The following is a 12,933-nucleotide window of genomic DNA, read 5'->3' as shown; positions in this document are numbered from 1 at the left end:
CAACCTTGGGTGAAAATCAGTCCCTTACCAACTGGTTATGTAAGTTGTAAAAAGACCGCCATCAAGCATCAGGTAATTCTTTTTTATTGCTTTGGAGCATTATGACCCTCTTCTTTGCAGAATTGTCTTAGTCTGAATACATTCGGTGTTTTCTGCAGATTATTTGTGGGGTTTTTTAATCAAGCTAAACAACCAAATCCTAAGGCAGAGAGTAGAGTGAAACCTTTAGCTCCTGATCATCACACTATCACCACCATGTTTGGCCTGTGGGGGCATTGCCTGTTTTCACATAGGAGTATATAAGACTTTATCTTTTTCCCCTTAAAACTAATGAAATTGTTATAAAATACAGCTTTTTAATGTTTTTCCAGGTTGATCTGAAATTACATTAATATTAGTTTGATAATCTGAAGCTTTTACGTCTGGCAAATAAAGCAAAAAGAGAGGAAATCTATGAGGAGAAAATCCATTTTCATTACAGTAATATTTAAACTGAGATCTACATGTTGGATAGATAACCTAAACCTGTTCAACCACCAAAATCTAAATGCTGTGTTAACTTGGGATTATGTATCAAGGTTAGTTACATTTTTAATGTGAAAAGATTTGATGAAACATTTTTGACTAATGTTACTTTGTCATGAACTTCACTGGCTTGAATAAACTATAAATATTCATCATTCTTTAAGTGATAAGTATGATTAATTGTGCTCTGTTCTGAAAATAAAAATGGTTGTTATTTGTGCACATATTCAAGTTGTTTTATTTTTATTTTTGTGTGCAAATATTTGACAATAGGTAAGAAGATATCTCTCCAGTTTTCTCTGCCTGCCCAATTTGAATTTGCATGTCAATAAGCTACGCAGTTGTTCTGCACAATGAATGTAAGATTTTGTTCAATTTTTTGCAGTTCAAAAATTTCAGATGATTCTTTTATTGATCTAGCGTGTTGCTGCATTGGAAAATATTTGACATACAAGAATAAAGATTGATGCTTTACAGGACCTAACACAATTATTGTCACCTTGGTGAAGATGTGTAAAAATCTTTAAAACTTATTTAGTGTAGCACTAAGATCTCACACAGATTTGTTTGGAGGGGTGAAATCTATTATTTAATTTGAGCACATTTTTTAAATTAATTTTAAAAAATCTTAATATCATTTGAATGCATTAAATGATGTATTTTGCATCATTTTTAAAATGATGTAGATTTAAAATATGTAATTTTAATTTTCTGGGTTTTAAATATAAATGACAAATAGGTCTATTTTTTTTATGGTTGGTCTCCAAAATTTGAAAGACAAGAGAACAGACAAAGTAAGGCAAATGCTTGTTGATCAAGATATTGCGTAAAGAAAATAGCAAGATGACTGAACTTCTGACTAGTTAGTCAGAAAACTAACTAAAAATAAAAAAAATAACTTTACCAAATAAATATAACAAAACTTGTAGAGACTGTATTATGTTTATGATACAGTCCCTTGCAAAAATGTTTACACCCTTTTCAGATTTCATCATGTAACCTTTAATATATTTTATTGTGATTTCATGTCATAGACCAACACAAAGTGGCATCTAACAGTGAATGGAAAGTAGATAGTTTGTGTTTAAGTTCATTCCATTATCAATACAAATATTCTGTTATTCAGAAAACATAGAGACTATTGGACATTCAATTCATTTTAACCAATATTCACCGAATAAGCTGAACAGAGAATCCATATCATTCCATCATATACCAAGCAGACAAATCCATCCACTGTGACAAAAACCACTGACTGTGGGACCAATATGTAAAAACAATCAAATTAAATAATGGCTCTTACATTACAAACGATGCATCTGCTCTAGCCTGAATTCTGCTTGCTCACTTATCCTTAGTCAAATGTTTCAAGGATCATTTCTGCTGACTCTATTGTCACATTTACCTCAAACAGATGATTTCTCCTGGGAATTTTGATGTTGATCTGGAAGCTGAATCCGTGTTCTGCTGCTACACTAGAGACTGGAATTACAAGCCACTTCTTTCAGTGTTCTGAAATTAGGGAACATTTCTCCAACTGAAGTGATCAGAGGTTGACAAACCCTCTGAAATAGGAGAGTGAGCATGATAAATTTTTGGAAACACTTAAAAAAATAAGAAATATGTGGGCCTACATGACAGGACACCACAGAAAAATATGTAATGGGTATGCTGGGCCAATCGGTGGCGCTGTAATATTACCAGAGAATGACACAAAAAACATCAAACCAGCCTTGTTTATTTGTGAAATTGATGGGCATGCAAGTCATAAAGAGAAATAGAGCTTCAACGTCATCAAAAAGCATAGTTTGTGGTCTCACAAGACTCTGAATCCATGTGAACGCACTGCCTAAAATAAAAAAATCTTTTGCAGATACACTGAAAATTGTCTCTGTGTAGACAAGGCCTTAATTAGCTGTACTTTGCTCGTAAACACATCTACTACTACTACACGAATTGGTCAGGAGTGTGAATTGCAATCTGACAAAATGACGGATGGCCCTCAGGTTTTTCTGTCACTGTTTCGAATAATAATAAAAAAAGCAAAAATGGAAAACATTTGGCTAAAGTGACCCCTACTTTAGTTATTGATCTGCAGATATTATTTTATCTCAACTACTATCTAAACTTAAAAATTCTGCACTGTTTTATGTTGGTCTGTTACAGAAAACCCAAATAAAATACATTCGTTTGTTTTTGTAACATGATTAAAAACAGAAAATTAAACCATCAAGGATATTCATGCTTTCGTAGGCATTTACATTCTTGTCAATCCATTTTTTTTCTTTTTGTCATTTTGCATTATATCAAGCCATTTATCATAGTTTACACATTTGACTACAGCAGAATGCAGGGTCTGAAGAATTAAGTATTATGCAGCAGTAATCCAGTCAAAGGCCACCACCATACAGTCATGATGTTTGCATTACTACTTTGTGTGGAATAACAGGGGTTTCACCATCCCAGCCAGCACCTTGGGAAGTTGAGAGGCGATGACTTCTGACATCATCTCTGGAAACTCGACTTTCATGCAGTCGGCCTGGATGAAGGTGCTCAGACAGAACAGGTTGACCTTCTTCACTATCTGTCAGAGAGGAGACATTTCTTTTCATTTTTGGTGCTCAAGATGTACGCACACATTGGAGGTGTACTTTCTGAAAGAGCCTTACCTCATGCATGGCGTCCATCAGTTTGGTAAGGTGGTAGAACCGCTGGGAGCTGGCCACCATGCCCTTCTCCTTCATGTGAATGGCTCTGGACAGCTCTCGTATGTAGTTTTGTCTCATTTCCTCAAATGCGGCCTGACTTTTCAGACCTTCAAGTGGCACTGAGCGCGTATGAGATAAGCAAGAAGTCAAATTAAATGCAAATTGTAAATTGCAACCATCTATTGTAAAAGATGCTTCAGGAAAAGGAAATATATGTGCTTGAATAACATGTTTTTGTTGGATAAGAAAAAATAACTTGACAATAGTTGCTACATTAATCTATTCAAGGTCTAATCTTGTTAAACATTCCTGTTTTTGTTCAGCTCTCCAGTAGTTGGTCTTCAAAGCTTCACATTTCTGAAATTGCAACATTGTGTAGTGTTTTAAGGGTCCCACCTGTGGTGAGTAATATTATGGCTTTCATGCAGAGGAATTCCTCACGGGTCACTTGTAGGTTGGCAAACTCCTGAGGAATGAACTGGATCGCCAGACAGAGGTCATAAATTGGGGATCTCCTCATTTGCTCCCTAAAAATTAAAGAAAAAAATAAATATAGTTTAAAGTGTCTTTTTCAAAATTGCATTGATTCTTTTTTCTCTGTTTGAACATCTTGGCTAAATACTATTCATAAAATCTGTAAAGCTTTTCAGCTTTTGGCAAGTTACATACACTAGCTTTTATGCGTCTTTATGCTGTTTAAAATTCTTTGTAAATCAGTCAAACTGGGTATGGGTAGAATGAAGACAAAATCTTCTCAGAGATTGCTGCTTTGTTTTTGATCTGGATCTCAATTAGACCAATTTTCCATAGTCCCTCTTAACCAATTTCAAATGTTTTCCTGCTTTTGCAAGGTTTTCTTCCAGAACTGCATTGTTTTTAACCTCTGTTGATCTTTCCAATTACTCTGGGCAGATTTTTTGTCCTTACTGAAGAAAAGCATACGTTCACCATGATGATGCCACCACTATGTATCACCATGGCTATAGTGAGTTTTGGGTGATGTGCTCTGTAGATATTCTGCCCCACATATTGACTTTTTAAAGGCCAAAAGGTTGAATTTCTATCTTGTCAGTTGGTTTGTTGTCTTCTACGCTGACAAACGTCAAACAGGATGTCTGGTGACTTTCTTTTAATTACTGGCTTTCTTCTGGATTTTCTACCATGAAAGTCTGATTTTTTGAATGCTTGACTAATACATTTCCTATCCAGTTTCTCTCCACTGAGTAGAGGATCTCTAGCCTAGTGAAAAACATTCTATGCTTCTTCTGTGCTTTGCTTCATACAAAGGATTTGGCTCTTTGGCTATTGAGAAGCAATTGTTTGCTCGAGACTCAGTTGAGATTTTATATGACACCCAATTGCTATCATTTGGCCATGATGTAATGGGCCAGTTTAGCGCTATATTGGAAATGAGCTGTGTCATAAACGACCATGCCCTACTGCAAGGAGAGAAGTTTAGAGACGAATAAGATGGCTGTTAATGTTAATTCAATATTTGGGAGTGTGGCCAACACAGACCAAATGACTCCATTTACTTCCTCTATTGCCAAACTGCAACCGTAGACAGACTAGTATTCTAAAACAGAACAGAAAAATGGCTTCATCGTTCACAACTCCTCTTTTTGTTCACTGTTAGGCCTGGTTAAAATTCCTCCTGAGAAATCCAGCTCAATGGGAGAAAATCCAGATGTAAAACTGAAGGTAGATGGGAATCAACTGGAATTGGGTAGGAAGACAATGGCCTGGCTAATGGATTTCTGCAGATCCTCCATAGTCACTATCTCCCTCTTAGCTGCAGCTCTGATACCCTAAATAGCCATCTGGGTTTTTTTTTTATGTTTCTTCATCTTCCTGGGCCTTTTTTTTAATAATGTACATTGACAAACCTTTGAGACTTTTACAGAAAAGCAATATTTACACTGCAAAGAAATTATAAATTGGTGGATTTACTTACTAGCTGACTTCTGAAGGCACATAGTTTCACTGCAGTTTGTTCACATAAAATCAAAAATGTCAGACTTTTTCATGGCTCTGAGATATTTACTTACTGGCTAAGAATCAGATCAGGCGCAAAGTATAAGTATTCGCTGGTGACATTTTGAAAAGAGCGCCACCCAAGAGAGAACACCATCAGGTTCATCCATGAGTACTGAATTAGAGTCATCTGATCATTGATGTGAAGATTCCGAAAACCTTAGAAAGACAGTGGAACACAGAGTCAAAAAACATTAAAATACCTAATTTTGACAATTTTTCTCCTACCTCGTAATTTGATGCAATGTGATTCATAAGTGAATCATCACTGCAGGGCATTGGTTTTCATGTTTTGTTGTTCTCTCTGAGATAAGAGTTGAACACTTCTTGTGACTAATGTGAATCACTAAAGGTTGAGACCTTTAGCAAGGCCTCTCAGAGTGATCCCTATGACAACAAAAGTGGCAACCCTGACATGCAGAGAGCTGTTACCTGGCAGGGACTTGGACCACTTGACAATCCACAGCAGCTGTTTCTCACACAGCCTGTTGAGACTATTGAGCAGAAGATGGGGAACTTCAGGTTGTGAGTTGTCGTAACCAGAGTACACAATCTCAGGCTCGATATTTTCCAGGATGTTAATTATTTGTTGGGAAAGCTGAAGCTCATGGATGCTTGGTACACAAGACATGGAGGTCAAGGCCTGGCCATCTCCGGACATGGCCAAATGGGACTGGAACATCAGGGACGGGGCCAAGCCTAAGGCCTTCAAGGCTCCAAAGCGCTTCAGTTTCCTGCCTGTGACACAAATATAAAGCTTTATCAAATCTAATAAGGAATTACCCCAAGTAAAAATCACACAAATGAATTTGTAAAATACTTGTATATATATATATATATATATATATATATATATATATATATATATATATATATATATATATATATATATATATATATATATATATATATATATATATATATATATCTCCAGTACAATATTAGAAAAATTATGCAGTGGTGATATTATTGCGATAATGATATTAGTTGGCGTGAATCTGTCAAGTACTGCTGCAGGGAGATTCGGTCCAGCAGGCTGAACATTGGATCAGAATACAAAGTTTAAACTAATGACTCTTGGAGTATGTTGTATTAGAAAAAGTACAATATTTCAAGGATTTGAAATGTACTTTTGCGAGACTCGTGATAATAATACTGTGAATACTAATATTGAGATGACTATACTTTTGACATAATGTACCATGCCTACGGAGAAGAGCGATGGTGGTTACATTATGATCTGGGGCTAATATTTGTCACATGAAACCAGGTCGTCTAGAAAATGAAGAGTGATTCAGTTTTCAAGATCATCGTCATCAGAAATGCATCGAAATCACCAAAATAATGGCTTCATCTTAAGACATTATGTTTTGGACCTACATCTGGAGAAGTATTGGTAGGGAACCCAAAGATGACCTTGGACAAGAGAGTTCGAGAACTTTGCCAGGTCAAGATGTGGAAGATGGAGTCCCAAAGACTAAACTTTGAAAATGAACCAAAAAATTGTCAAAGTTTCAAAATAATTGATCTTACTCTCAAATTTTTTAAGACTCAAAATCTTGGGATTTTATCAGGGGTGTGTACACTTCTGAGTTCTTATTTAGGTATTGACATGAACTTAAAGCTTACAATAGATTTGGTCTTTTATGAAGAATCAACAAAAGATTGAGACATGGTGCTTGCTTCTCAAAGAAATGACAAATGTGGAGGTGTGGTTGCGGTTTGGTAACAAAAACAATTAAATCCTACCTCCAAGCATCATTCCTGCTTGATAACACTTTCTGAGACGACATGCAGGGCAATTCTTTCTCCGAATTTTGTCCACAATGCAATCATTTCGCCCAGCGCAGAGATAGCTGTGATGGCCTGTTGAGGGGAATGGGCACAGACAGACAGTACAACCAATTTTAACAGTGCTTGGTTTCTAAATATATATGGGGATCCATGGGTGGTAAATGATGAACAGGCTCTTGACTAACCACTCCAAACTCAGGCAGCATTCTAAAAGACCTAAAGAGGTAAATTAGATAGAGGCAAGGCTGTGAGAACAGAGTGACATGGCCATGGTGAGACATAGTGGCTCTCACTATATCTTGCACTGTGAGATAACAAAAAAAGTCCAAGATGAAGAACATGGTGTACACTGTTTGAAGTGATACTGTTTCTAATAACCTTTAACAACTACCGTAGAAGATTGCAAAGTGTTTGTGAATGACTGGGTTTTTCTGTTTGAATCAAAGTCTTAGTTTCAAGTTGTTTAGACTGCAAGTTAATCAAATAAATAAACGTATTACTGTGTGTAATTAAACAACCTGGGTAGCATAAAAGGATTATGGCTCAAAGACCATTAGAGGTTAAAAACCATCTAACAGGCCCCAAGTAAAGATATGTTGGAACATTGTTACAAAAATTCTCTTTGAAAACTTTTACTGTTGTAGCATTTCAAATTTTAAATCTTCTCAGATATGGAACATGATGAAGGCTCTTAAAGCATTTATCACTTACCAAAAGATGCTTGGTTTACGCCGTCTGAATAGCAGTTGGGTAGCTTAAACCAAACATTGGATCAATGACAGTGAACCAGTTGCTTTTAGAAAACACTGAAGGTAGCATCATCATGGGGTGAATCGACACCTTGAATTCTTACTACAAGAAGTGGTAAGTGAAACAAAATGCTGTGTAATATTTAACAGTCTGCAGTTTGTGTTTTTGACTTTAGTTCACATTGGAGAACAATACAAGCATAAGCTAGTTTTAGCTAGTTAGCATACCCATCTATCTAGTTAGCATAAGCTACAGCCAACTATACAGTTAACACTCAAACATTCACCCTGACTAAATATTATACTATTCCCTTATTGATAATTACAAGACTTATTAGACAATGTGACATTCTTGTTTGAATGTTTCTGATTCAGAACATTTTTAAAGACAAATTAAGCTAAAACAGAAAATCATTCATTGTAACCCAAATATTTACCTGGTCAGTAATTTATTCTAACTGTTTATCAACATGACATTTGTGACTTTATCCCATTTTTGGGTTGAAAAGCAAACGCATGGCTCAAAACCATAACTAAAACATTTGTGTCGAAGCAACCCAGAGGAAGATTGTTTAACTGATTTAGAGTTGGGTTAGTGGAACAATCCAAATTACTTTGTTGTTTTTTATGTGTGGCTACTTAATCAAGTTGGTACTAAGTTAACATTACATAAATTTATTAAAAACTAATTGAAAAATAAATAATTGCTATTTTTTCTAAATATAGATGTGAATAAATTAAATTGGTTCACTTATCTAAAGTTTTTAGGCTATATGTAGTAACTTTATTTTATATCCGTCCTTGTTATGAATTTCAGCCTGGAACAACTGGGCATTTATGTTTGTGGTATATGTTCACATAGCCTGATCAATGTGTACAACTTATGACAATAAAGAGAATTAGATAACACTCTCAAAGAAATAATTTAGACATTTCTCACAAAGTAAAATGAATTGATGATCTTTTAATGAGATTATTTTAGATTGTGTCATGTGCTTGGTACCATTCCAAGAGTCCTATATAGCCAAAGCAGTTTCACTTGCTAAATATTTGAATATAAAGTAGTCTTCAAAGATAGTAGTGTTACCAAATGACACCACTATCATTTTGTAGCTATGATTGAAAATAGGTAAAGAAATCTAAGAAGTAATGGTGGGAAAAACAACAATTTGTATTTGAGATTATAGTAAACTACGTTTTAGATATGTTAGGAATAGCAGTAACTAGCAGATTACTTCCTGGTTGATTTTAATTTAAAAAACATTCACATAATGTTTTTTAATGAGTTACTTGAAAATTCACAGAAATACCATTTAATCACAGTATTACATAAAAATGTATAGATCATTTTGTAGTTATTCAATGTTAGTGACTACCAAAAGCCTTTGGTTTTCAAACACTCAAAGGACACTTTCTGAATTAAGACAACATTCTGAAGCACTTAAACTGTTCATCATTTTACAGCCCATCATTTTCCCTTTCAGGAGAATCCCAATACAAACATGTAAAAGTGATGTCTGGAGGGATCAAAATTTTAGAGAATGGAAACCAAAATAAAAGTAAAGTAACACAAACTTAAATCATGCATTTAAACAGATCTGGCAGCCAGGCATTTGGATTCGTTGCTCACCTTCCACTGCCCTTTTGAAAAATACTTTACAACTCCCACACGTTAGGACTCCATAGTGGCAGCCAGATGCTTCATCACCACAGATAACACACATTCTCTGAGGATGCATCCTAGAAAATAGACCAAATAAAATTTTTGACAGAAAGTTAAATATATCAAGGGCTAAAACTGTTCCAAGTAAGGAGCAAAATGTATGCATGTGACCATTTCAAAAAATGATTTTCAATGTATACAATTTATTAAAAACTATTTAAATGACTAGAAAATGTAATAAAGTCTGAAAATCATTGAGCATTTTTATTCATTGTTAAAAGTACATGTAACTATTTAAGTATTTATTTCTTCATTCTTCCTGTCTTATCCTGCAAAGTCAGTAGGTGGAGCAAATATGAGTAAGATGATTTGCCGGCAAGTTGCTGGGCAAATTAACCAATCAGATGTTAGTCTTTTTTTTTTAAACTAATGACAGTTTATTTGTTCAAGTTAAGTAGAAATTATATAGAATAAAATAAATTAATTTAATATTTAAATTGTTACTATTGATATTTTATACATCAACACGTTTAAAAATATTGATCATACGTATTTAATGTATTCAATATATCGTTAACTGTAAATGAAACAGATACATGAATTGATAGTAGCATTTTTCTAATTCTTTATTAAAAAAAACATTTGCAAATATTTAAACATGAAACGAAATCAATATGTTCATGTTTTTCTAGAAGTACATATAAATATTTGGTATTAATTTTATTTAATTAAGTTGAATCACCATCGACTTGTCTGTCGGTATTTTGTATCAAAGTCAGTGGGCGGGACTAATATTCTTTACGTTAAGATGATTGGACGATAGAGAGCAAGCTTACCAATCAAATGTTAGGATATGTTTGATAAGTAATTCTAAATCAGCACAGAAACAGAAAATAAATGAATGAATACAGAAAACAAAATACATTGGATTCCATATAGATGAATCTATCAAAAGCATATTTTAAGTTTTTCTTAACTTATGTATAAAACATATTTGAAAAGAATAATTTCTTGATTGTATTTTTGACTCCAGATATGAAATAATTTTTATTTTGAATAATAATATAGTGAAATAAAGAAAAAGTGTCAAAGTTGGGGATATTCTTCCCTTTTCAGTATTCGTCACACAAAACTATTTATCACTGCATGTAAAAACAAACAAAAGAAACCGTAACACTACATTAGAGAATGTTTTACCCTGGAAAGGTGGAGAAAGGTGAAGGGTTCCTCTGGGTCTGGATGTGGTTCTGAATCCCTTCGTAGCTGCTGGCTGGAAAGGCGTCCGTCTCGGTCATGGTGTGGAGCCAGTACGGAGGCTCAGAAGTAGGGGTTTGGATCTGCCAGCGAGAGGCGGTGTGAGGCGCGGGGGAATGGGCGGACAGAGCACACCTGGAGTCGGTCCTTCCGGAGTTCCCCAGCTGCTCTGGCTTGGTCAGCTCTATGAGGAAGTTTGGAGAGCCCTCCATCCGTGGCCGGGAGATTGCTTCCAGCCCCAGGTGTTGCTTGCTGTCGGTTGCGCAGCAGGTGTCGAGAGTACGGATCTCAGGTGATGTGGCAAACTTCGGACAGGGGGTGTCCATAATCACAGCGGGTTCCTTTTCGTCTTTAATGAACTTATAAGCCCCAGGTGTAGAGGACAGGCTTAGATTTGCGGCACTTTCCGACAGAGATGCGCTGGACCTCTGAAGTTTGACAAGTTCTTCCCAGGAAACACTGCCAGACTTTAAATAGTCACTGTTGCTGTCATAAGACTGTTTTGCAGAAACTGACGCGTCAATAGAATTGCAGTCCTTATAAACCGAGCAGTCCCCACTCGAATTTAAGCCATGAATTAAAGGGTCTAGGCTTCCCAAATTACGCGCGACCACTTTGACAGACCTGCTGTGTCCAGCATCAATCAAGTCGCTTACTTTCGAATCAGTTGAATCGGCGATCGACGTGTTGCTGATGGCACTCATCTTTCCGTGCATTTTGTTTTCCATGAGTTTTCCTTTTTTCCCTCTGAAGCTCGAAGACGCGTATTGAGTGCGCCCGCAGGCTGGATGTTGCGGCGTGATAAGAAGCAACTCAGAGACCTTCCTGTAATCCTCCTCCCTGCCTTTCACATGAACCAAAGGCTCTCTAATGCTTTATACGTTTCTTCCACTTGTTTGTAAGATTAAAAAAAATACAAACGTGCACTGGTGTACTGGAAATTAGATCGCGTTTATATTCTGTTCACAAAAATGAAGCACAATAGATTGACAAAAACAACATATCCTTCTTGATGTTGGTGTCATTTCTAATATTTCCTATAGTGATCCAGTTGTCCACAGGACTTACCAAATTGGGACAAAAGATCCAAAGGCTTGTTGCACACAGTACGGTCCTCGTACCTTAACAGCAGAGCTAAAAAGTGGCATTTCTTTCAGGAGACTTTCAATGTCAAGGGCCATTAGTCTCCGCCCTACAGATCAGGGAAAAGTGTAACAGAATGCAGCACAGAGGTGCTACATGATTATAAACAAAAACAGTCACAGTGTCTGGGTGAGAGAAGAAGAAAAAGAAAAAACAAGGATAATGTTTAAACAGATCATCCTACCATTTTTAGAGGAGGGATAATTTTCCAACTTAAAGAATTTCTATGTCAAGAAATATTCACCAGTTCAAATTTATGATGTATTTGCAGTCATGCTCACTGGCTCAAAAATGATCCACACAGGCTCCAACATAAATAAGCATCTCAAAGTATCATTTGGCTAAATTTCCTTTTACAAGTTGCAGAGAGAGTTCATATTTTATTTAGGATTAAGGTGAAGGCAATTCCAAAAGGTTTACTTTCAGTCTGATTTATCTGTTTAGACCTCAGTTTTTACTAGCAAGGAGCAGACCACATGAATGTAAAGACTTAATAAAAGACGGAGTCTGATGGATGGACGAATGAGGATATGAGTCATATGGGAGCTAAATGAATGGAGCCTTGGGTGAACACTCAGTGTGGGAGTCCAGTCTTCATGAAATAACTTTTCTGAAGTCTGCTTAGTACCCGCCACCCCTCGCAGATGGAACAATGAGGAGTTAATGGGAGGTCAGAACAAGGCAGGGATGAAGGGACGAGTGCTGGGGGAGCTGCAGCATGTAACTTTTATTAGAAAGAATGCTTTTTACATATTTGATAAAAGTAAAGTATAATCTTAGCGGTCTCAGCGCTGTCAGTCATTCTCTTGTACATCTCTTCCCACTTGCCCTCTGCTTTGCAACAGCTGGTTCACCACAACATAGCCTGCCACATATGCTAAAGGTCATTAGCGTGGCCACTGGTGATGGCAGATAAACAGTTTTCCTGCAACAGTAAGTTTTTTCACTGCTATTAGCACATTGAGCAGCATTGATTGATAGCACTAAGACTCTCCTCCTGGCTCTGATTGGTTGTTTTTGTCTGTTAGTTGTGAATTTTGATAAAGGAAACTAGAAGTAGCTC

The 12,933-nt window shown here is 36.1% G+C and overlaps 1 protein-coding gene across 1 annotated transcript; it reads right to left on the bottom strand.

Moving 5' to 3' along the window:
* Positions 1-786: 786 nt before the first annotated feature.
* Positions 787-12,572, bottom strand: pgr (progesterone receptor). The gene is made up of 8 exons (XM_055028029.1): positions 10,671-12,572; positions 9,441-9,550; positions 7,017-7,133; positions 5,700-6,005; positions 5,282-5,426; positions 3,630-3,760; positions 3,195-3,352; positions 787-3,109 (listed from the first exon to the last, which is right to left on the bottom strand). Exons 1-8 carry the CDS (start codon positions 11,453-11,455, stop codon positions 2,954-2,956), a joined length of 1,908 nt encoding a protein of 635 aa, XP_054884004.1. The 5' UTR covers positions 11,456-12,572; the 3' UTR covers positions 787-2,953.
* Positions 12,573-12,933: the final 361 nt, after the last annotated feature.

Source organism: Poeciliopsis prolifica, unplaced genomic scaffold, assembly GCF_027474105.1.
Source record: "Poeciliopsis prolifica strain line A6 unplaced genomic scaffold, Auburn_PproV2 SCAFFOLD004, whole genome shotgun sequence".
NCBI classification, from domain to species: domain Eukaryota; kingdom Metazoa; phylum Chordata; class Actinopteri; order Cyprinodontiformes; family Poeciliidae; genus Poeciliopsis; species Poeciliopsis prolifica.
The sequence above is the reverse complement of the archived record's forward strand: the minus strand, read 5'-3'. Positions and strand labels throughout refer to the sequence as shown.

Bases quoted from the DNA above. Each gene is read 5' to 3' on its own strand.
- pgr (XM_055028029.1), bottom strand. From the start codon at position 11,455: ATGGAAAACAAAATGCACGGAAAGATGAGTGCCATCAGCAACACGTCG. The intron at 7,134-9,440 runs GTGAGCAACGAA...TCCCCTCAACAG, and splicing joins TTTCAAAAGGGCAGTGGAAG to GCCATCACAGCTATCTCTGC. The intron at 3,761-5,281 runs GTAAGTAAATAT...TTTAATTTTTAG, and splicing joins CCTGATCTGATTCTTAGCCA to GGAGCAAATGAGGAGATCCC.